The sequence below is a fragment of the Dendrobates tinctorius genome, unplaced genomic scaffold, assembly GCF_039654945.1.
Source record: "Dendrobates tinctorius isolate UK_male_01 unplaced genomic scaffold, ASM3965494v1 ptg000107l, whole genome shotgun sequence".
NCBI lineage: Eukaryota > Metazoa > Chordata > Amphibia > Anura > Dendrobatidae > Dendrobates > Dendrobates tinctorius.
The window spans coordinates 38,296,240-38,320,241 of NW_027361775.1; the positions used below are offsets into that span (position 1 = coordinate 38,296,240).

General features: G+C 42.0%; 1 protein-coding gene across 3 annotated transcripts in view; it reads left to right on the forward strand.

Annotated features, from left to right (window-relative positions):
• SLC51A (solute carrier family 51 member A) overlaps window positions 1-16,543 on the forward strand; it is a 102,120-nt gene extending 85,577 nt beyond the window's left edge. For all 3 annotated transcript variants that reach the window (XM_073589370.1, XM_073589371.1, XM_073589369.1), the window contains 2 exons: window positions 1,199-1,304; window positions 15,462-16,543. In XM_073589370.1, the coding sequence (XP_073445471.1) occupies window positions 1,199-1,304; window positions 15,462-15,577 (222 nt within the window). In that variant the 3' untranslated portion in view covers window positions 15,578-16,543. The remainder of the gene's footprint in view (window positions 1-1,198; window positions 1,305-15,461) is intronic.
• Window positions 16,544-24,002: the final 7,459 nt, after the last annotated feature.

Here is a 24,002-nt window from a genome sequence, read left to right on the forward strand (position 1 = left end):
TATTTGGCTTTGTTTTTATGGCCTACATTCTATGGTAAAAGTCAATCTAAGGCTGGTTTCACACTATCTTATTTTCCACACAGCGCTCGGCGCCACTAAGCCCCGCCCCCTGCCGGCTCCCTGCCTGCCCCATCCGGTCATCGCCGCCTACTATCGCACACGGCTGCATGCGATCTGCGCACCCTATCTTTAGCATAGGGTGCGCAGACCGTGCGCTAGTAGGATTTTAGCATGCGCTGCGTACTTTTGATGGTGCGCCGGTGTGCACCGAACGCACCATGTTGCATTTTGGCGCGCTCGGTGCACCTTCAAAAGTGCGCAGCGCACGCTAAAATCACATAAGGATTCTCTTAGTACTTTTGCTTCCCCCTGACCCCGCACCTTTCATGCATAAATACCTTTTTCATATCGGTTCAGATGTATGTAAACTGCCGTTGTCTGGTCCGCTGGGCGGGGCTTATTCAACTGCTGCCCCCTCCCTGTCTTGCTCTACACGAGATGAAATGCATAGAGCAAGACAGGGAGGGGAGAGCAGTTGACTAAGCCCCGCCCAGCGGACCGGACCGTGGCAGTTTACATACATCTGAACCGATATAAAAAAGGTATTTATGCATGAAAGGTGCGGGGTCAGGGGAAAGCAAAAGTACTAAGAGAATCCTTATGTGACACACAATTGAATGATATCATTACATGATATCTCAAAAAAGGGGTGACAGATTCCTTTTAAGTGCTGCTGTCACAGCTTGACTGTGTCATTTAAGAGGTTGAACATCAGCTAACTCCCGTGTTGCTGCCAGTAGATGCAGGTGCTGCCTGTATAAAACAGTTTGCGCCCATCAAACATGGAGCTTCTAAGCCCATTCCATGCAATAGTACCCGACACTTAAGGAAAGAGTTAATGTTTTCAACCCACCATAACAACCTATCATCAATCAGTATATATGATAAGTTGCTGTTCTCCAATAACTGAGAAAACAAAAAATCCTGAATATGAGGCTCTCTAGTTCCTACTTTGTATACACTGATGGGCAAGAATGCACAACACCTCTCTATTTATTGTGTATAGGACTGATGGACGTATCAAAACTTAGTCATTTATATATTTAGTATTATATGTCAACTCAGAAACAGTATGTTGTACACAAAATGATAAAATGAACATAATTTATTTGTTTTTTAAACTTGTTTTTTTTTTCAGGTGCTGCTTATCCTGACCACACTACAGGCTTCCATTTTTAGTATTCTGGGCAATACAGGAGTGCTTCCTTGCGTGCCTCCATATGCATATAAAGCCAGATCTCACTGTGAGTTAGTTGTCCATTCTTAATGGGAACTGTACTTTCAACAAACTTTGCATAAATTAATAGTAGATACGATTATAAGAAACTATCTAATATATCATAGAACAGGAGTGTGCAATTAATTTTTCCAAGAGGCCAAATGAGAGACTGTGACTGTTGTGGAGAGTCACATTAACCGGCCAAACAATTCTGCCTATTATTATTGCTTTATATTTTTATCTGTCAAACTGGTGGTTGTGGAACCACTGCTCCACGGACCGGGGAGAGCCTGGAGGGGCGTAACTGAGCAGCCACCTGGTTCTTCACTAGAGCCACTGATGGTGTGGTTAGACTTGGTCACAGGTGGATGCCAGGTACCACTCCAGGACTGACCCCGGAGCTGCAGCAGCTGACCACAAAGGTGGCAGGGATGGTCTTGGAGAGTGGGACCAGCCAAGAACTGGTTAACAGGAGAAATGGATGCTGCACAGCAGGTAAATAGAACAGGTTCTGAAAAGGACAGCACGGTTGGTAGACAGAACGGATACTGGATCAGGCATGAATGAGATAAATTAAAAAACACAGGGCGGACCCGAGTGCAAGATCACAAGAAAAGGTTTAGACTGGACTGGTGATGGTAGCAGTACAGGTACGGACTAGGAGGATCAGGCACCTGAGCTATTGGCTGGGGACACTTTCAGAAGAGTGCACTGCCCCTTTAAGAAGCGGGGAACATGTGCGCATGCCCTAAGCACACTCCCAGGAGACCTGCATACTGTGCGTAAGTCCTTAGAGGAAATAGACGTGGCGGGAGCTGGAGCAGAGCGGGAGCATGGATGTGCCTGCTGAAAGGAGGAAGAGGGGTCATGCAGGGATTCTCGAGCTATTATTACAGTACCCCCAATATGCCCCCTCTTCTTCAAGCCCGCAAGGAATCTGTGTAGAAGAAGTGGGGCATGAATATTTTGTCTGGGTTCCCAACATCTTTCTTCAGGACCAAATCCTTTCCAGTCCACTAAGAAAAAAGACCTTCCCTCTCACCTTCTTCCGGGCAAGGATACTTTTCACCTCAAAGACATCCTCGGAGCTAATGGGAGGCGGCATAGCACCAGGATCCTTGAAGAAAGGGTTCAAGATGACTGACTTGAGGAGAGATATATGGAAGGAATTGGGTACACGTAATGAGGCTGGCAGCTTCAATTTATAGGACACGACATTAATTTGCTTGATGACTTCAACGGGACCGATGAAGCAAGGGCACAACTTGTAGGATGGATCTTCAGACTGATGTTCTTAGAAGATAGCCACACCTTATTCCTTGGACAATAACAAGGTAGATCCAAGCGTCTTTTTTCAACATGCCGCTTCATACATTCAGATGATCTTTCAAGAGTGGCTTTTGCATCCTCCCAGAGTTTAGAGAAATCCTTTGTGAGAGAATCGGCTGCTGGTGCACCAGAAGTGGTTGACACCGGAAGTGGGGTTCCTGGCTTTTGCTAAAAGTCAATGAAGAACTGAGACCTCATAGAAGATTCACTTACATAGTTATTATAGGAGAACTCCACCCAGGGTAAGAGCTTGACCCAATCATCATGGTGTGCATCCGTGAAATGCTGCAGGAAGCTGGCCAGAACCTGATTAAATCTATACACCACGTTTAGATGTTTGCACATAGCTCGCCAGAATCCGGATGTGGATTAGATGTGAAAAAAAAATCTGTGGAAGGTGTGCTGAATTTATCCGCGACCTCAGGAGCAGTCGGAAGACCTGGCAATGGGATGAAGTGAGCCATCTTCGCGAAGTGATCCACCTAGACTAACCAGATGAAGGAGCATCCAGAGAAAACAGGGAGGTCTTTAATGAAGTCCATGGTGATGTGCTGCCAAGGCACAAAAGACACAGGAAATGGTAGAAGTCACCCAGATGGAGGTTGCCTGGGATTCTTGTTGCGTGTAGAGGAAGTACAGGCAGAAACTAATTCAATGATATCCTTTCATATGGTATGACACCAACAGTGATGCAAGATGAGCTGCAAAGTATTTCTCTGCCTGGAATGGCTAGCCACCTTTGAGGAGTCCCACATAGCAGAACTTTCCTCTTATCCGATTTCGACATTAAAGTCTTCAATGGAGGAATCTGAGACAAGTTCTCGATGGGTCACAGTAACCATCTTGGAAGGCTCGATGATAAGTTAGGGTTCCTACTCTTGGTCGGTGGGTAAGAAATATCTAGCAAGAGCATCTGGTTTGATATTCTTGTCAGCTGGATGGAAATGCAGGAGAAAGTCAAAACATTCAGTCTTTGTGCGAACTGGAGGTAAGCGAGGTTCTTATCTTCAGTGTATATGACGACTGGATGGACTGCTCCTTCAAAAAGGTAATGCCACTCCTCTAGAGCCATCTTGATTGCCAATAACTCTCCATCGCCAATCGAGTAGTTGCGTTCTGGAATAGAGAAGACTTTGAAAAAAAAAAATGCATGTGACTATTTGGCCAGAGGAGGATTTTTCCCTGAAATCTTCCCCAGAAGAAAAAGCATCTACTAACAGAAATAATTGTTTGCTAACTTCTAGTTTATTTAGTAGTGGAGCAGAGTAGAAGACCTGTTTCAGGGAGAGAAATGAGTTCTCCACTTCCGGAGGTCATGCTTCTTAATCGACGTCCTTATCGATCATGGCAAAAATGTGTGCGGTCCAAGATGAGAAGTGGGGAATAAGTGTTAGAAACGGCTTAACGCACTAAATAAAATAAATAATAAATTGCGTTCGTCACTTGGGGTCCACCGTGCAGAAGGTGTTATAACTGCTGCTGAGTAATGGCAGACGTGCTATATGGCAGTATAATGTGCACGGGGTTAAACGTCTAACTAATTCCCTATCCTCATGCGTAATATCAGCGGGAAGGGGTTTCAAATGAGTCAGTCACTAGAATCATACATCCGTCACCATTCACACATCTAGCAAGTAAAGTCTATACTAGCGCATGGCCGAACGGCCATGCGGTCCTTTTATAGCTGTGCGCTGCCGGGACCTTCCAGATCTTTGAGATGGACCAACCAGATCAGGGGAAGGACCTGAGCACATGACTCCCGAGCTCCAATGGGAGATCGTCTTATGAGCATGCTCAGTGGAGCCGCAGCGGGACTTAGCCTCAGGAGTGACTTGCTGCAAAGCAGTATGTGAGGCTCTGGACTCCTGTTGTGTAGCTACAGGAATCCGACGCCAAACAATAAGTTGTCAAAAATAATTAGCAATCCTAGGAAAGGCTGGATGGCCTTAACGCCCGCAGGACGTGGCTACTTGCAGATGAAAGACAGCTTCTCTGGGTCTATCCTCAAACCCGTGTCCAAGATTATATATCCTAAGAAAGGCAAAGAGGATGCATTTTTCGAACTTGACATACAGGCTATTCTCCCTAAGTCTCTGCCAGACTTGGTAAACGTTCATCCTATGAGAGGTCAGATCTGGAGAGAAGACCAGGCTATCATCCAGATAAACCCCTACGCAGGAATAGAGAAGATCCCAGAAGATGTGATTCACAAATTTTTGGAAGACAGCTGAGGCATTACTGAGTCCAAGCAGTGTAACTCAATACTCATAATCACAGGTAGGAGGTTGTAACTGAACCCATCGCTGTTATCTTTGGAGCAAACAGCTCTTTGCTGCCCCTCTGTCATCTGGAGAATTACGTGATTGGCCGATGATTAATGGAGGAGGCTGCAGGCTGTTTCCACTAATAGGCCAGCTATCTGGAAACTAACAGGGAGCATATGGTATATATACTTCCGATTCTAACACATGGAATATGTGTATATAATCCCCGGTACCTTCGCTGCTAGCTCCATGATAACCCCAGAATTACTCGCTGTCACCACCAGTCATTTATACAGGCTGATTGAAGGCGTGGATTTGGTAGCGTACAGCTTCAGAGTGCAGTTTACAAAACAAAAGGAACAAAACTATTACGGTACATTTTTTATTTAATCCAGAACAATAGACATTGTTTGTAAAATCTTTTGTATATTTTTTTTATAAAGGGTACAAAACAATACAGCATATAAAATTACATAAAATAAAACAGGATTAACAAAAGAACTTACTAGACTGATCACAGAGATGATTCCGTTTTTTTGAAGGAAAGCACTTCAATTGGAGTTGTTCAGTGAATGGGATTCATGCATACACCGATGTATATCGCTCTACAGGAACACAGATCATAATTTGTCTTAACCTTTTATCAGCAGTTACAACCTGAGTTACACCCACACACCACCCTTGACTACTTCACGTGTGCCAGGTTGTGGAATGTTCTCAGCCTTTTAGGATTTTATTAGAGTCAGTAATGAGCGGTCATAGAGGAGCACTTATGAAGCAACCCAGGGGCAAATTAGAATGTCAGGTATCCACCGCAGCTCCAGCCGAAAACCTCCGATGGAGGATAGGAGCAATGAGAAAATGGAAAACGGTCTTAGGAGCGCAGGAAAGAGACTCAGACGAGAGATGGGGTTAAAGCACAACGCGTTTCGACGGAGGATCCGTCTTCATCAGGTGGATCACCCACATGATGAAGACGGATCCTCCGTCGAAACGCGTTGTGCTTTAACCCCATCTCTCGTCTGAGTCTCTTTCCTGCGCTTCTAAGACCGTTTTCCATTTTCTCATTTTAGGATTTTATGACATTCCCAACTTATGTGATATTTTCACTCCTGATGATGCAGAAGTTTGAGATCGCTGCAATATTTTTTAATTGGGATTTTACATTTCCACAGATAGTAAACATGACAAAGCTGGTGTCAGTTATCTGGCCACTATTGATTTGGGGTTTATAGGCAGGTGTTACAGTTATGAGAAAACATGCATTTTCTTCCCCGATTTGCCCTGAAGTCGAAAATGTATGTCCCATCACTATCGGATCTATTCAAGCCCCAATATTCATAATTTTCTACCGGTGACACCAAGTCTATGGTAAATGTATAACATTTCCCCGGAGAGACCCTAAATGTCATTTCAATTCAGGATGTATTTCCTGGGGACAAAAGCCTCTTCCACTTTTCTATCTATGTATAAACACATGTAGCCTTTTGTTATCCAACCCTCTAAAAAGAACTTTCCTGTCTTAATTACCTGTCCAATCTATAAAACTGTCTATGCACAATAGACATCCTCGTTGGCACTGAAAGGGTCCTTTACTTCAAAAAGAAGCTGTCTGCATGGGCAGTAAGGTGTAAATTTTTTTTAAAAAAAAGATACTCGCCTTACACCATTCCCCCTCAGTTTTAGTCTGCAATGTGTACTGAGGCACAGTTAGCACAATATAGCAACATCATCGCACTTGCTATGCTCTCAAATGCATTGATTCAATGATGGAAGAGGGAGCCATCTGCTCCCTGTTCCATCGATTATTTCATTGGAATCTGTATCCCTAGGATACGGATACCAATGAAAGTGAGATGCAGAGCAGAGGGCAGTTGCATTGTATGGGATGCCATTGCATAAATACCTTTGGCCCTTCCGGTCTGCACCTGACCAGCATAGGGACTGAATTTGCCCTCATCTGTCTTCGAACATTCTGCTCCTTTCTCCAGTTTTTTTGCTCTTTTTCTCCATTCACCATCCACTTTGAAAAAAATAGGTCAACTTTGTCTTGTTTAAGGACAAGTCAGACTGCCAGCCCTGTGAAGTGTCAGGTTACACCTTCTACTATACTCTTGAGGGCAGGAGGAGGGAAAAGCAGAGAAGAATACAAACAAGAGCAGAAACAGAAATATCGTGATGAGCTTTCTAAAATGTCTTTTTATCTCAAACCAAGAGCTGGATTCAGGTCTACACTGCTCAGCCCAGCTGTGTAATTTTGTCCATGCTGATGTTCCTTTCTGTGTGTTAAAGAGTGAAAAGCAGGAACCTCTTTATGTTGTGCGCTCTAAATGGGACACATTATAGCAGCTAGTCAAGGATTGAGGGAGAGAGGAAGGAGCTGAGCACGCTGGAGATTAATGAAATTCTGTTGCATATGGAGTTGACCAATGGGTGCCATGTCTGCTGGTGATTTCAACCAACATAGAAAAGACGAAAGGGGGTTATTTCCGGCAGATTCATCCAAGAATAAAAATAATTTTTATTTAATTGGGTTAAAAATGGTTAAAACAGGTTTGTGTTTTAGCCATTTTTAACCTAATTAAATGAAAATTATTTTTTTACCTGGAAGGATGTGATGGAAACAACCCTCTTTCGTCTTTCCTGTTATTGCAGCTAGTCTCTTATCCCATCAGCTCAGAGTTGATTACAAGTTAAGAGCTAGAGCTTGTAGAGTAGAAAACTGGAAAAATGCAGGATGCACATTACATAATGGCTAGAAATAGTGCAATTCCTCACTAAGGCCAGGTTCACATTACGTTTAACCAGCCCGTCAACGCTATGCGTTGCTATAGCATAACACGATCACGTTATGCTATACCCGCTAGCGCAGATGTGTCATCTGTGCTAGCGGTGACGGAGCCTCAGACGCTGCAGCCCGTGTCCGAGGCTCTGTCACTGAATGATGGCACATCATGAACGCGTTCTGCTTTACGGTATGCGTCGCGATGCGCCCGACAATGGAGGGCAATGGCAGCGTTAACGGACTGCGTTACACCGCGGTGCAATGCAGTCTGTCTAACGGACTGCTAAAACGAAATGTGAACCCGGCCTTACACACACTAGAAAGCTTTTCTGAAAGTTACCTGAATGTACTGTACTTTCACCTTAGGCCGGTGCCACACTAGAGAGGAATACGGACGAGTGAGAGGCGTAAAAAGCACGCATTACACACGGACAAATTATTCTCTATGGGGCAGCTCCCATCAGCCGTATATTTCTCGTCTGTATTCTACGGTCCATGCCAATCGCAGCATGCTGCGATTGTCAGCGTACTACGCCCGTAGTACGCCAATGCAAGTCTATGGGTGCGCTAAAAATACGCATTACACATGGACCACACATGTGGCTTGCGAGAAATACGCACCCAGTGTCCTTTAGAAAAGCCGGCAATTCAGTACTATACAGTAAACTCACACTGACAGTTTTAATAAAGAAACGAAAGAATAGATATAGACACATAGAATACATATATATATATATATATATATATATATATATATATACATGTCATTGAGACACATATATATATATATTTATATTTCACAGAGTTCTTCATAGCAGAATAGCCGCTAATTCAATTGCCGGCTTTTGTCAAATCATTCCCCAACCCGACATGAAATGACACATGGTTTACATACAGTAAACCATTTCATTTCATGTTTTTTTTTGTGTGTCTTTCATTAGTAATTAGATGAGGGTTGAGGTGTAAAATTTGGGAGGTGTAGGTGTTAATTTAAGGGGTTAATTCTTTGTAAAAAAAAATCTGTGGGCTCCGCATTGACAAATTACCGCTGGAGCCCACACATTTTTTTTTACAACGAATTAACCCCTTAAATTAACACCTACACCTCCCAAATTTTACACCTCAACCCTCATCTAATTACTAATGAAAGACACACAAAAAAAAACATGAAATGAAATGGTTTACTGTATGTAAACCATGTGTCATTTCATGTCGGGTTGGGGAATGATTTGACAAAAGCCGGCAATTGAATTAGCGGCTATTCTGCTATGAAGAACTCTGTGAAATATAAATATATATATGTGTCTCAATGACGTGTATATATATATATATATGTATTCTATGTGTCTATATCTATTCTTTCCTTTGTGTTATAAAACCTGTCATAGGGCTCATGTCCATTTTGCAAGCCGGCGAGAAAATCTCAGCATATGGATGCTTACATGTGCAAAATACACGACCACACCTTGCTTACGGATGACATACGGAGCACTATTTAGGGGTCATTCATCCGTATTATGCCTGTAAACTACGGACTGTATTTTGCGTTGGTTAGTGTGACCCCGGCCTTACACTTAAATGTTAGTTATAAAAAGAAAAGTGTATACACATTTTATAGTATTGTATGTTTTATTATATGAATATATAACAATGCATTTGAAAGTTTCAAGGTTTATATATAAAGCAAACATTAGTCATACTATTTACCCATGTCTGCAGGCATTAGACAGTAAGTACAGCTTCCATTAATGGTCTCACTGGAGGGTATTTGTTTTACACCGTTACTTGGTCAAACAAGTTACGAAAGTAGCATATGACATCTGGAACAGGATACATAGTGGAGCACATGTATAAAAAGTGTCTTTGTGTTAATAGTTTCCACACATTTGGACTAGATTCACATGGTTGTACTAAAACCGTGCCAGTGGATATGACTGGTGCTCCGTGCACAGCTCCATGGATTCGACTGTACAATTGATATGCACTCTTCTGGTCTGTAAAAAGTTTTCCACATGGACCATAGGTCTGCATAAAAGATCAATTATATATGCACAAGTAAATAGGTTATAGTCAGTATACAGTTGAACACACTGTCCAAATATACGCGGGTCAAGCCCTTAAAATGTAGAAAAATCCACTGCAGATGCGCTAAATTGTAACAATCTGAAAGTTTTGTAATTATTACTTGTACTTCACACTGAATCAAGTCTAAAATGTGAAGAATGTCAATTATTTTAAACAGAACCATTGGATTCATGCTGCCTGAACCATGGGCAACATGAATCAAACAAAAAAAAAAAAAAAAGGTCAGACTCAACAGGTGTATACTAAAAATCTTCAATTGCTTATTTCTAAATGACTAAAATAAAATAACAGCAAATTCACTGAAAAATCTGTACCAGCAACACATTATTGGCATATTATGTACCAATCATGGCACACACCATAAGCAAGAGCACATAATGTGCCAAAAACGTGATGGTGAATCAGATTTTTCTTTAGATTTGTTACCTTTTTAACCAATTATAATTTAAAGCATGGCAGATTTTTAATATACACCTGTTTAGCCAGACCTATATTTGTTCTTGAAGTCTTGAAAGTTGTGCCAGAAAAGAAGTGTGGTCTCAAGTCCAGTGAATATCATTCAGCAATGGTGAGTTGGCTACCTCTACCTCTCTAGTATTAAGCACGAATCAGAGCCTAGCTTCGTGGTTGCAACCATGTATGATTTACTCTGATATATGCCAATATTTCAAGGAAACATAGCTTGAGAAGCTGCTTAGAGACTAGGGATTATAGGGAGAGATCTGATTAGTCCAATGTTGCCCTAAGGTGGTTTCTCCCCACCTTGCTCCAGTTAATTTACACATCTCTCTGTGTACACACATAGGAGAAACCTCTTAATCAAATGTAGCGGGCCAGGAAATGCACTTGACTAGTCAAGTCTCTCCTATATTAGGGCTCTTTCACACATCCTATTTCCGGTACTGTACAATCAGAACCGGTGCTGTCCGTGTACCGCATCAGTATTACATGTTCCAGCGCCTGGTAAAAGCCGTAGCCATATATTTAGGGCTGTTCCCATCTGCCGGGTGCAAAATCCAGTCATCATTGTTGACTGGTCTTCCTGCGATCAGCGAGACCATGCAAATCTGATGACAGTTGTAGACAGCAGCTGCCGTTTGTGTATAGCGCTCACTACAACTGTCATCATTGTTGCATGGTCTCCCTGCAATCAGTGAGACCAGGCGAGTCTGATGATAGTTGTAGTCAGCGGTCGCCATTTTTGTCTAGCACGTATTTAATAAATACATTTTTTTTTAAATGGTGTGCGGTCCACAATCATTTAACCAGCTGAGTTAAAACTGATGGCTGCAAGCTGATGTTAATATTCTGGGAAGGGGCCAATAGCCATAAAGCTTCCCAAACTAACAATAACAGCTCATAGCCTTTGAGTAAAAGGAGAACCCCCCAAAAAAAATTACATGGTGTCCCACAAATATTACTAACACGCTAAGGCTAAACAGATAGCTGCAGGCTGATATTAATACTCTGGGAAGGTGATGTGGATATTGGCCCCCTCCCAGACTAAGAACATCAGCCGCCCCAGAAATGACACATTCATTAGATGCACCATTCTGGCGATTAGCCTCCGCTCATCCCACTTGCCCTAAAAGATTTTTCTTGTTTTTTAATTTTGAAAATAATAAATGGGTAAAAGAGGGTTGGGGATTTTTTTCTCAATTAAATTACTTTACTATATGTCTTTATTAAATTTGACTATGGGGTTAGTAGTGGAGATGTCTGATCGACACCTCTCCATTACTAACCCCTGGGCTTAATGTCAGCAGCCATCAAAGAGCTGACATCAACTCCACAATTATTAGTCCACTTGTCATAGCACCATGGCAAGTGGGAAGAATGCTCATGTTCTTAGTCAGAGAGGGGGCAATATCCATGGCCCGTTCCCAGGCTATTAATATCAGCCCGCAGCTTTTTTTTTTGGGGGGGTGGTGGTTCTCATTTTACTAAAAAGTAAAGGCTAAGCAAACAGCTGTGAGCTGTTATTAATAGCCCGGGAACCCTTATGGCTATTGGCCCCTTCCCAGAATATTAACATCAGTTCCCAGCTGTCAGCTTTCCCTCAGATAGTTAGAAAAGTGATGGGGGACCCCATATCATTTAAAAAAACAAATATTTATTTAAGACGGTAGCCATGGCTGCTGACTACAACTATCACCTCACCAACTATCAACCCTCAACTGGTCTCACTGATCACAGGGAGGCCAGGCGACAATGGTGACATAAGGATTCAGCAACCGACGCCTGGGAACAGCACTAAATATACAGCATTTTGCAGGCACAGGTACGTGTCACACTGATGACACACGTATTTGATCTGTGTATCATCAGCATGTATGTCTGTATGCAGGACATTTTCTGGTCCTTGCTGCTGGTAAAAAATTGACATGTCGGCAAAGTTTTGCTTGGTCCGTGTAAACACACTAACATATGCACAGACCCATTCATTACTCAAATAGCTTTTTAAACTATCTTTTCTCTAAAGCAACCCAGTGTTTCAGCGTAACACATACCTGTCTGCAATTGTACAGCCATTTTATAATGATTCATGACAGGTTCCCTTTAAAGGGAATCTGTCAACAGGCTTTTGTTTATGAAAGGAGAATATTGTAGATACAGAGATCCTGATTCCAATGACTTATCACTTACTGGGCTGCCTGCTCCAGTTTTGATAAAATAATTGCAAGTAAAGAGGTCTCTGAATGCTGATCTCTGTATAACTCATTCATATCTGATAGACAGCTTTCTGTGCACACAGAGCAGAGACAGAGCGCTACCAATAAGTGGTGGGGGCAGGGTTACACAGAGTCATGAATATGGAGGACTACTGGGCAGCAGATATACTAGTCCTCTAGTGAATCTCCTGCTGATAAAACACTGAAGTTATTAAAACTACAGGAAGCAGCCATGTACATGACACATCACTGGAATCAGGGTACCTCCCCCTACATTACACTGCTCTCAGATTAGAGAAGCACACTACCCCAACCCATTTCCTTCAATGAGGAGTGGGCAACACTTTAAATATCAATAGAGCATACTGATCCTTGTAGAAATTAAACTACATCCAGATCAAAAAAGTGTGATAGAAACACTAATTAATTAAAATACAAATTTTATTTCAACAACATATAGACATTTAATCAAACAAGATGCCTCATACCATAGAAAAATCAGAGTTTAGCATTTGCACAAGTTAGGAAACATGGGAAAAATAATGATTAACATATTTTAGTAAGTATATACAGTATCTGTCAGAATTTAATATATAAAGTCATGATATTAGGGATGTTTCCTTTTAGCGCTCAAAGAGAATTGTTATAAAATAAACAACCCCACGGCCTCATAAGATATAATTTACATAACACTAAATAGTTAAATTGACGCTTTAATATAAAAGTATGATATTACAAAAAAACCGCAGGGTCTCACTAACTGCAATTGCATAATTTTGCACATGAATAAAAGGCGCACTATTAAGCTGAAATTATTAACACAATTTACCAGAGAAAATTCTCCTCATTTTATTTTATATGTGTGCTCATTAGAAAAAAAATCCTTATTTAGTGCTCACCTTTTTTTTTAGTTATATTGCAACACGCCACATGGCCTCACAAAATTATATTTTATATAACATGCACTAAAAATTAGCGCTCCAGTACAAAAACTTGACATTGCAGTAAACCGCATAGCTAAATGAAGTGCATGCTTTACACATAGGAAAACGAGCGCACTTAAACAGCTGCAAATACTGCCGTGTGCTTCACATATACCGAACCATGTCGCATCTAGCCAACAGATATATAGAAAACACTTTTTATCTCACAAAATCCATATAACCTGCTCCCAACTTTTTGCACATGTACATGCCAAGTGGCCCGCTCAAACTCCTTAACACCGACGCGCGTTTCGCTATCAATGCTTCCTCCTATTCTGTCCCCCCAGCCCTCCGCCTCCTCTTCATTAAAAAAAACAAATTGCGGGCACATGCCTAGTGCCCCAGCTGAGATTTGCCGGTTGGCACCCGGCAACAGCAGGGAATTTTCCTATTGGTCCCAGAATTTTGATCACTATGATAGACCCTATCACAGTGATCAATAGCCCAATAATTAGTAAATCATCCCTTTGTCATCCCCTTAGTCACATTACATTTTTGCTATTTTATAATTTTGATTTCTTTCATACTTTATAATTAGGGTTAGGTTTGGATTTAAGGTTTATTCAAAAGTAAAAAAAATAAAATAAAAATTATAATATGATGACGATTAGCGCTGAGCGCAAGCGCTCGCTAGTCAAGTTTGCAACTGGTACTCGGGTATGCACAGAGTAGTGTGGGTGCTCGACTGACATGCTCGAGTCTCCACCCTGCATGTTTTGCCGCTGTTAGACACCCAAAAAATATGCAGGGACTGCCTGCGAAACACAGGAAACCCATGCAGGTTTTTTTTGGGTGTCTAACAGCTGCAAAACATGCAGGGCGGAGACTCGAGCATGTCACTTAAGCACCCGAGTGCATACCCAAGCACCCTAGGTAAACTCGAGTAGCGAGCACTTAAGCTCAACGCTAATGACGACATATTCAACATGATGACCTAATGTTATCAAATTCTGTGTCGTACCTGTGGGTTCAAAATCTTCACTATACCCCTGGATCAAATCCTTGAGGGGTGTAGTTTCCAAAATGGGTAATTTCTGTGGGGTTTCTGCTGTTTATGCACCTTTGGGGACCTGCAAATGCGACATGGCGTCAGCAATCTATTTCCGCCAATTTGTGCTTCAAAATTCAAATTGTGTTCCTTCTGCTCCAATCCCTGCCGTTTGTCCAAACAGGTTTCTGACCATGTGGAGTATCGCTGCGCTCAAAAGAAAGTTGGTAACAAACTGTGGGGTCCACTTTTGGTGTTACGCCTTGCAAAAGTGAAAAGATTGAGGCTAAGCCAACATTTTAGAGGTTAAAGTTTATTTATTTTTGTTCATTCACTTTGCATTAATTCCTGTGCAGCACGTGAAGGGTTCAAACATTTCAACTGACAACAGTTTAGAAGTATTTGAAGGGTGCGGTTTTTAAAGTGGTATCACTTTTGGGGAGTTTCCAGTATCTAGGCCCCTCCAGGTCCATTGAAATCTGATTAGGTCATTTAAGAAACAGGCTTTGTAAATATGTTGAGAAAATAAGATATTGCTGCTAAACTTTTATCCCCTCTAACATCCTAACAAAATAAAAAGATGTTTGAAAAATGATGCAGATGTAAAGTAGACATGTGGGAAGTGTTATTTATTCATTATTTTGTACAACATGACTAATTGGTGTAAGGAAAAAAGATTGAAGGTTTGAAAATTGCTATTTTTATCAAAATTTTCATCAAAATTGCAATATTTTCACAAATAAACACAGGTCATATCAAAGACATTTTACCACTAACATGAAGTACAATATGCCATGAAACAATCTCAGAATCAGTGGGATCCGTTGAAGCGTTCCAGGGTTATTACCTCATAAAGTGACAGTGGTTAGAATTTAAAATTTTGGCCCGGTCATGAAGGTCAAAATTATCTTGGTCACTAAGGGGTTAAATATGGGTTCCAATAATTTAGCCTTTAGCAATTTATACAAATAGAGGTCTGGCAACTCACAACTGGTTTGGTTTGACCATTCCTTAGAGATGCCAAGTTCTTAATGTATTTCCGAATATCTAATATAGTTATTTTTGTTTTTTTACAGTGATGCATAACCATCTGCTAATTATAGAGACGTTTTTGTTGTCGATACTGGCTCGAAATGCATATAGGAAGAAGGATGAAGAAGCAGGTTACACGATAAAAACACAGGCTGTGTGACTTACATCTAGAATCAGTGCTCCAAGACCCTATTATGGGAGTTTATTTTTACCTATGTATCGTCCGGCCATACCAAAGACTCGATGACCAGTACTAGAAGACTAAAAACCATGTGTCCCAAAGACCGTTCAATGCCAAATATTAGAGGTAATCTTATACATGGAGGCATCATAAATGTTTCAGCACTTTATGACTATTTGGCTCTTTTATCAATTCACAACCACTATTTATCACTGACAATACCAGATCTACACCTCGGTGGCTCTGCACACTGTGACCAGTTACTATAATATGTATTTTTTTTATTATACAGCAATTATTTTGGAGTCATACTACAGTCAGTGATTGGATGGAAGGGGTACAATCATTTTCATACTTAGCAATACGGGCTTCACAGTATGAGAGAAATGGTTTACAATTGAAATTCAGTTTTCAGGTGGTAACGTGACCTGGGAGAAGAGAAGTAGATTTGCTATAAGGAACTTATTCTATTTGAATATTTGCAAACAAAAGGCTCAAATTGTCCATTATAAATAATACTGATGAAGCCAACTCCATCATCCAATGATTATACTCCGGTCCATTCCATAGTCGACTCCTCGAAGACTTGTTTTTTGTACCATACATGAGATTTCCTTCCTGTTTTATACCTACTATGCATTGTCATCTAGTGTAACATCTCCCAGGATATGGGGTATATTATATACCTATGTTTTGTTGCTTTCATATCAATATGTGCTCTGTTATGGTTCATTATAGTTCGTATGACATGTGTCAGGTCTTGGTTGTGTTTTACAGTCTTGTACTATATGCTCCATCCATTGATTTTTTTCAACTTACCCAGTCATATAATTGTGGTTTTCCCAAGGTTTTAATACGTTTTAACAGTAAATTTTGCATTTTTCAAACCCCCTTTTTACATATTATCCACATTGTTATCTTAAAATAAATTCCCGTTTATGTCTATCTAGCATTGCTTCTCTTTTAACAGCTGCTTTCCTGAGGAATTATTTCAAAGGCAATGCCTAGCAGTCATGGAGCTACTTAGAACCAGATAAGGGTTTTTCCAGAACACACCAGTATTGGCAGCTGGTAAACCAATTTCATCCTTACCTAAGCACTTCGATTAGGAGTAGGCAAAAAAGTAACTAATCTCTGCCATAAGTCAGTGCTAAGAATTACAAAGGCTTTACTCATTCCCTGCACCAAGCTTCTTTGAAGGAGGAATTAAAGGGAATCTGTCACCTCATTTTTGGCCTATGAGATGCAGCCACCGCCATCAAGGGCTTATCTACAGCATTCTATAATGCTGTAGATAAGCCCCCGATGTAACCTGAAAGATAAGAAGCGATTACGTCCTCCTTCTTACTTCTGCCGCGGCTCCTGCGCAGGCATACTATATCTGCGCTGTTGAGGGCAGAGGAGAGTACTGCAGTGCGCAAGCACCGGGAAAGGTCAGAGGGGTCCAGCGCCTGCGCACTGCAGTACTTTACTCTGTCCTCAACAGGGCAGATAAAGTACGCCTGTGCAGGAGCTACGGCAGAAGGAGGACGTCATCGCTAGAAGATGGGAGGCGCCACACCGGACTGTGACACCCAGCATTGGACAAGACCGGACCCCCGGGTGAGCATAATCTAAGTCGTTTTTCTTATCTTTCAGGTTACATCGGGGGCTTATCTACAGCATTATAGAATGCTGTACATAAGCCCCTAATGGCGGTGGCCACATCTCATAGGCCAAAAATGAGGTGACAGATTCCCTTTAAAGTAGGTATTTCCAGGAAGTGAAAACACTGGAAATCGTGGTCAGAAGATGGTCAGACTAGAACTAGTTTTAATAAGCAAATAGGGATATTCCAACTAGTCTTCAGCAGTGTACAGAACACTATCATTACTTTAGTCTTTTCTAGGTGCAATCCCTCTGTAGTAAGGTATAGCAGGAATAGGCCACAGCTTTTTTGAGGTAACGCAGAATCCAAATTAAAAAGTTTCCATATGAACTTTAGGAAAAAAAAAGAGGCAGAGTCAGGAAAATCATGGTCCTGTAGGAGTCTACGGCTGCCATAGTATGAGGCTTCACTGATTGCTAAACTTACACTTTTCCTCTTCATATATTGAAAGAAACAACATGACATGTAATCCCAGCTTACCTAAATCCTGAGAGTTTTGTGTGAACACATTTATCTTTATTGTTAAAAGCAAAACGCCAGCATATTTTTCTATTTCAGCACTGGAGTGGTGCTACTAATCTAAGTAGTCTTATATTCATCAGCCGCTGTCTTCAGCTCTTCCCAGTGCCGCCATTTGTGACTCCAACGTCTGACTGACCTGAAGTCAAGGTTAATGGTTACAAGCTCTCAATGCAAGCCTAGGAGAGTCTCGTTCTGACTCTCACAGACTTACATTGAGTTGTGACTTCTAGATTAACCAGCAAACAGTGGAGCGATCCAATAGGCACAAACTAAAGACCGACTGTAGCGGTGCTCATGAGATTTGAGCGAATTTGTTTCGGGTTGTCTCTTATTCGGCAAGCTATAGCGCTTACCGAATAAACTGCAGAGGGAAACCGGCTCCCTAGACCGTGCGCCACAGCTGCATGTGTCGCGGCTGTGTCACAGTCACAGCACATGCATAGAGAGCTCAACAAACAGGCCCTACGTGCATGTGCTGTGACTGTGGCACAGTGGTGAAACTGCGGGTTCCCTCTGCAGCTTATTCGTTAAGCGCTATAGCTTGTCGAATAAGAGGGAACCCCAACAAATTCGCTCAACTCTAGTGCTGATAACAGATGAAGACAGCGGCTGGTGAGTATTATACTAGGGGCAGGGAACTTACATTAGGGACGCCACTTCAGAGCTGCAATAATAAAAAAACGCTTGAGTGGTGCTTTAAAATATCTCCATAAAACCTGGAAGTAACAATAATCAATGATCTAGAGTATTGTGGAAAAAGATCTGTTAAGGTTTTCTAATTAAAAGTAGCCAAACCCAGAATTTGAATTCATCATACCATTAGGTTTTATTATTATGGTGATAATTTTATGATTAATGACCGATGCACTGCACAGTTGGCTGTCAATCACTTTCGGGGTAGTGCTGTGAACGATGACTGTAGCCGCCCCAGCACGCCGGGATAGCCGATGGCTTCCAGGAGATAGAACATTTTCTCCCAAGTGCTGCACTTTCCGTACTGCAGCCGGGCACCTTCATAACGCTATTAACCCTATATCTGCAGGTCAAAAGCCTTATCAGACATGACAGGTTTCCTTCAAAGCAATCTTACATTGTAAAATGTAGAACAATTACATTTTGGTAAAACCAAGATCCATCAGCTGTGATAGTAAAGAATGTCAATTGATTACATGATATATTATGTGACTAATGGGAGTAATATCGAAAACAGCTCTACCACTTTCAGTATTATATACTATATATATATATATATATATACACACACACACACACACACACACACACACACACACACACAATACTAATTGAATGTGAATAGTTAAGATGGAAGAAAAGATTAAAACAGTTTTACAGATATCCGTTTGTGACAAACATTGGGGTCCCATGTGGCCATACTTCTGTTACATTATTGTGAGTAAAACAATGAGCTTGCAAACAGAGTAAAAAGCCTATGGCAAGGGTTGTACCTGTTTTGCAACTGCACATGACTATATGTGCGTATAGGCGGAGAACTGTCAATCCAGGGCAGAGTGTGGGGGAACGCCGCCGACCCGCCTATCTGACTAGTCTCCAGTGCGGCTTGGTCCTCAGCGGCTATTAAAGTAGGTTCTCCTTTGAAACATTTTGAGCGTTTCAAGGTCAAAGATGCCTGCAAAACATAATACATCCAGTACCTGATAATACTGGCCATGGATTGGGCATGTATCAGGTGTCAGGTTCCCTTTAATACTCTCCCTCTCTTTAAATACTCTTTCAAAGTAAGTGGTAATTTAGAGGAAGGAAGGACATTTTCTTAGCTGCTGATGGTGAGGTCAAGGATATTGTTGATTGACTTCATATGGAAAAAAAAAACCCCTGGAAAATATATTTTTTAAATATACATATAAAACAGAAAAATTAATATATAAACAAAAGAGAAATCCCAGTCAAATCAATATTTGGTGTGACCACTCTAACTTCAAAACAGCATTAGAGGAACAATTTTCAGGATAATTTTAAATTCCTATTTTGCATTTGTGTTCAAAAAGAAAGCAATGGTAACATCAACTGAGCTTCACGGTGCTATCGAAGGAATTAAAGAATCCACTCTATCCATAGAGAGATAGTGAGGGGACACTTAGCTAATTAAAATTAATTTACATCTCCTGGTCCAGATTAATTACATCCTAGGGTACTGAAAAAGTTAGCAGAGGAAATCCCAGAACCACTAGCCAGATTCTATGAAAAATCCTGGAGGACAGGAGAACTCCCAGAAGATTAGAGAAGTGCAAATGTTGTCCCCATCTTCAAAAAAGGAAAGAAGATGGAGCCAGGAAATTACAGCACTGTGTGCTTTACTTCTATACCATGAAAGATCTTTGAACAAATTATTAAACAACATGTATGCAAGTACTTGGATAAGAATACAGTAATTAACCAGAGCCAGCATGGGTTTGTAGCAAACAAATCATACCAGACTAATCTAATTTCCTTCTATGATGGAATTACTAACTGGGTGGATCAGGGAAACGCAGTAGATATATTATATATCGACTTCAGCAAAGCATTTGATAAAGTATCTCATATTATCCTTATTAAAAAAGTATTAGATGGACAAGGCTGCGGTTAGGTGGATTCATAACTGGCTCAGTGATCGTACTCAGAGTGGTAATAAATGGTTGCACATCCAATTGGAAGAGTGTTTGTGTTTCAAGTGGGGGTACCACAAGGCTCTGTCCTGACCCCAGTGTTGTTCAACATTGTTATAAATGATCTAGATAAGGGAACTGAATGTAAACTAATCAAATTTGCAGACGATGCAAACCTAGGAGGGATAGCTAACACTAGAGAAGACAGAGAAAGGATTCAGAAAGATCTAGATAAGCTTGAACAATGGGCTGCGACTAGTAGAATGGTATTTAACAAGGAGAAATACAAGATTTTACATCTGGGCAAGAAAAATGAAAATTACATCTAAAGAATGGGAAGAATAGAACTAAGCAACCGCACATGTGAAAAAGGCTTGGGTATACTAACAGGTCACAGACTGCACACGAGTCAACAGCGTAATGCAGCAGCAAAAACGGCAAACAGTTCTAGGATGTATTAAGAGAAGCATAGGCTCTAGATCATGTCAAGTAATTATCCCCCTCTACTCCTGTGTCCAGTTTCAAGCACCACAATTTAAAAAAGACATTGAAAAACTGGAGCAAATTCAGAAAAGAGCTACCAGGATGATGAGCGGACTGCGAAGTATGCCCTATGATGAGCGGTTAAAGAATCTGGGAATGTTTAGCTTTCAGAAAGATAACAGGAGACTTAATAGCTGTCTGCAAATATCTGAAGTGATGTCACAGTGTAGAGCAGGGGTCCCCAATCTGTACCTTGGGAGCCACATGTGGCTCGTGGTCCCATGAATTGTGGCTGGCGACTGTCTGCCAGCTTGGCGGATTAGGTCCAGGTCTAGCAAACAGTTATGAAGAGTACATCTCAAAATGGTGAATTTTGTGAGTAGCCCTGCACAGAAGTGCAGATCTGGATGCACATATATTGGTCTTAGGAGTTTAGAGATGCTTTAGGTATGGTACGCTGGAGGATAGTACTATTAGAGGAGGTGCTCAAAGCTGGATGTGACAGTGTGTTGGGAGTCCTTGATGGGAGAATATTGAATGGGGGTATTGCGGGAACCCCTGGATCTCAGTGTACTGCTTTGGAGTGATTTCTGTGGAAATGCTTTGGTTATCATTATACCTGTATTGGGGGCTTTGGTTGACACTACTTTGAAGAGGGTGGGAGCTGGATGTGGCTTGCGACCCTCTAAGCTGAATGTGGCTCTCAAGGTCAGAAAAGTTGGGGACCACTGGTGTAGCGGGATCATCCTTATTTTCATTTGCACATTGAAATGGAGAACATACAGATTAGATAATAGAAAAAATTTTTTGACAGTGAGGGTGATCAATGAGTGTAACAGGCTGCCACAAGAGGTGGCGCGTTCTCCTTCAATGGAAGTCTTCAAACAGAGGCTGGACATACATTTTTCTGAGAAGGTTTATTGAATCCTGCATTGAACAGGGGGTTGGACACGATGACCCTGGAGGTCCCTTCCAACTCTAACATTCTATGATTCATTAATCCAGACCAAATCCCCAACTTAATTTTGTGAACCGAAGCCCCAAACTTAAAGAGGTAAGGATTGGTCAAAATCCAGGACAGGATTTAATAAACCGGATTATCCAACTATTGACTGCTAGATTTTAATGGTACAGCGTCCCCAAGGCAGAAACCTGAAACTAAGAGTACTGGCAGACAACCCAAGCTCCAACCCTTTTTGAAGAAACTCTAGGATAGATCTTATTAGAACTTCTCCACCTAGTTTCTCCAGTCAGCTAGTTAGAAACTTCTTCCATGTTCTTCAATATATCCTAGCGGTTACAGGTTTCCTGCTTTTCAGAAGGGTAGATATTAATCCTTGGGAAAACACCTTCCCTGTCAACAGTGACATCTCAAATTCCAGGCTGTTAAATGAAGACCTGGAACCTGGAAGTGATAGAATGGGCCCTGGGAGCGCAGATCCGGGTCCTGAAAGACCCAAGGTTCTGAAATTGGCATCTGCCTCAATGAAAACCACGGTCTTTTCAGCCAGAAGGGGACTATTCAAATCACCTTTCCCATATCTTCCCTGATTTTCCTCAGAACCGACTGTATCATCATTATGGAAGGAAAGGCATAGACTAGCCCGGTCCACAGCATAAGGTTCTTCCCTTGTGTTTAGTGCACAGAACATGTCCACTTTCCTGTTCCCCCTGTTGGATACAGATCTATTTCTGGGACCCGCCACACACTTGTAATATGCTCGAATACCGCAGGGTTCAGAGACCTTTCCCCCTGCCTTAACTGATTCAGACTCAGGAAATCTGCCTTCTCGTTTCCCCTCCCCTTTATGAGTAGCGCCGTCAAGGAAGAGATATCGTTCCGATATACAAAAAATGTCTCCAGTTGTGTCCATCAAGGAACAAGATCTTGTTCCCCCTTGGTGGTTTATAGATGCCACTGTCACTCGATTGTCCGACAGTATACAAACATGACGGCCCTGAAAGACAAGAGGAAACCTTACTAATGCCCTCCTCACAGCTAACAACTCGCTTATGTTGGATGAATACTTTTTCTCCTGGTTTATCCACACACCCTGGATTACACACTCTTACATGTGCCCCTCCATCCATTCATGCTTTCATCTGTTATGACATCACTTATTGGATTTACCCATGGAACCCCTGTCGATAGATTTTCTATGTCCATCCACCACTACAGAGCATCCATCGTTGTCGAGGAAAGATTTATCGTTTTTTCCCCCCAAACGCTTACCTAGTCGCTCCTACCCTCTCAACACGTCCCACTGTAGTTGCCAGGAATGGAGCTGGGCCCATAATACTGCAAGAATGCATGAGGCTATGGTTCCGAATAACTATATTGCCCTCCTGAGAGACATAATTGGTATGTTCACTGGTGAGTAAGCTAAATACATTACTTTGTGTTTCTTCTCTTCTGGAAGAAAGCACATTTAACTTGTCAAATCCAGTGTGAAACCCAGAAAAGTCTTAAAAAGGACTTAATCTTGACTTTTCCAGATTCAACAATCATCCCAACTTTGCTAAGTGTCACGCTCACGCCTTGGCTGACTGGCGTGAGCCGGGTGGTTTGTGGCCCCACTGTGCCACAAACCAGACTACCCTGGAAGGGGCGTGACTACGACAGCTACCTCGGTCTTCACTGGAGCCTCTGATGGTGAGGTCAGGCTTGTGCGGCAGGTTGCTGTCGGGTGCCACTCCAGGGTGGTGTCTGGCTGTGGCTGCTTATCCCACGCGAGGACAAGTCACTTGGACAGGTGTGACTAACGGGCAGGCTGAGACACTGGGCAAGCAGGCACGGCTTGGTACACTGGGCAAGCGGGCACGGCTTGGAGACACTGGGCAAGCGGGCACGGCTTGGAGACACCGGGCACGGCTTGGAGACACTGGGCAAGCGGGCACGGCTTGGAGACACTGGGCAGGTAGGTGACGGCTTGAGACACAGGACTAGCAGGAGTGGTATATGAGAGAACAGGTTTAGCCCTGTTCACACAGGAGGGCAGGTATGGATATAGGCAGGAAGGAGTGGAATATGAGGGAACAGGTTTGGACCTGTTCACACAGGAGGTGCAGGTATGGATATAGGCAGGAAGGAGTGGAATATGAAGGAACAGGTTTGGACCTGTTC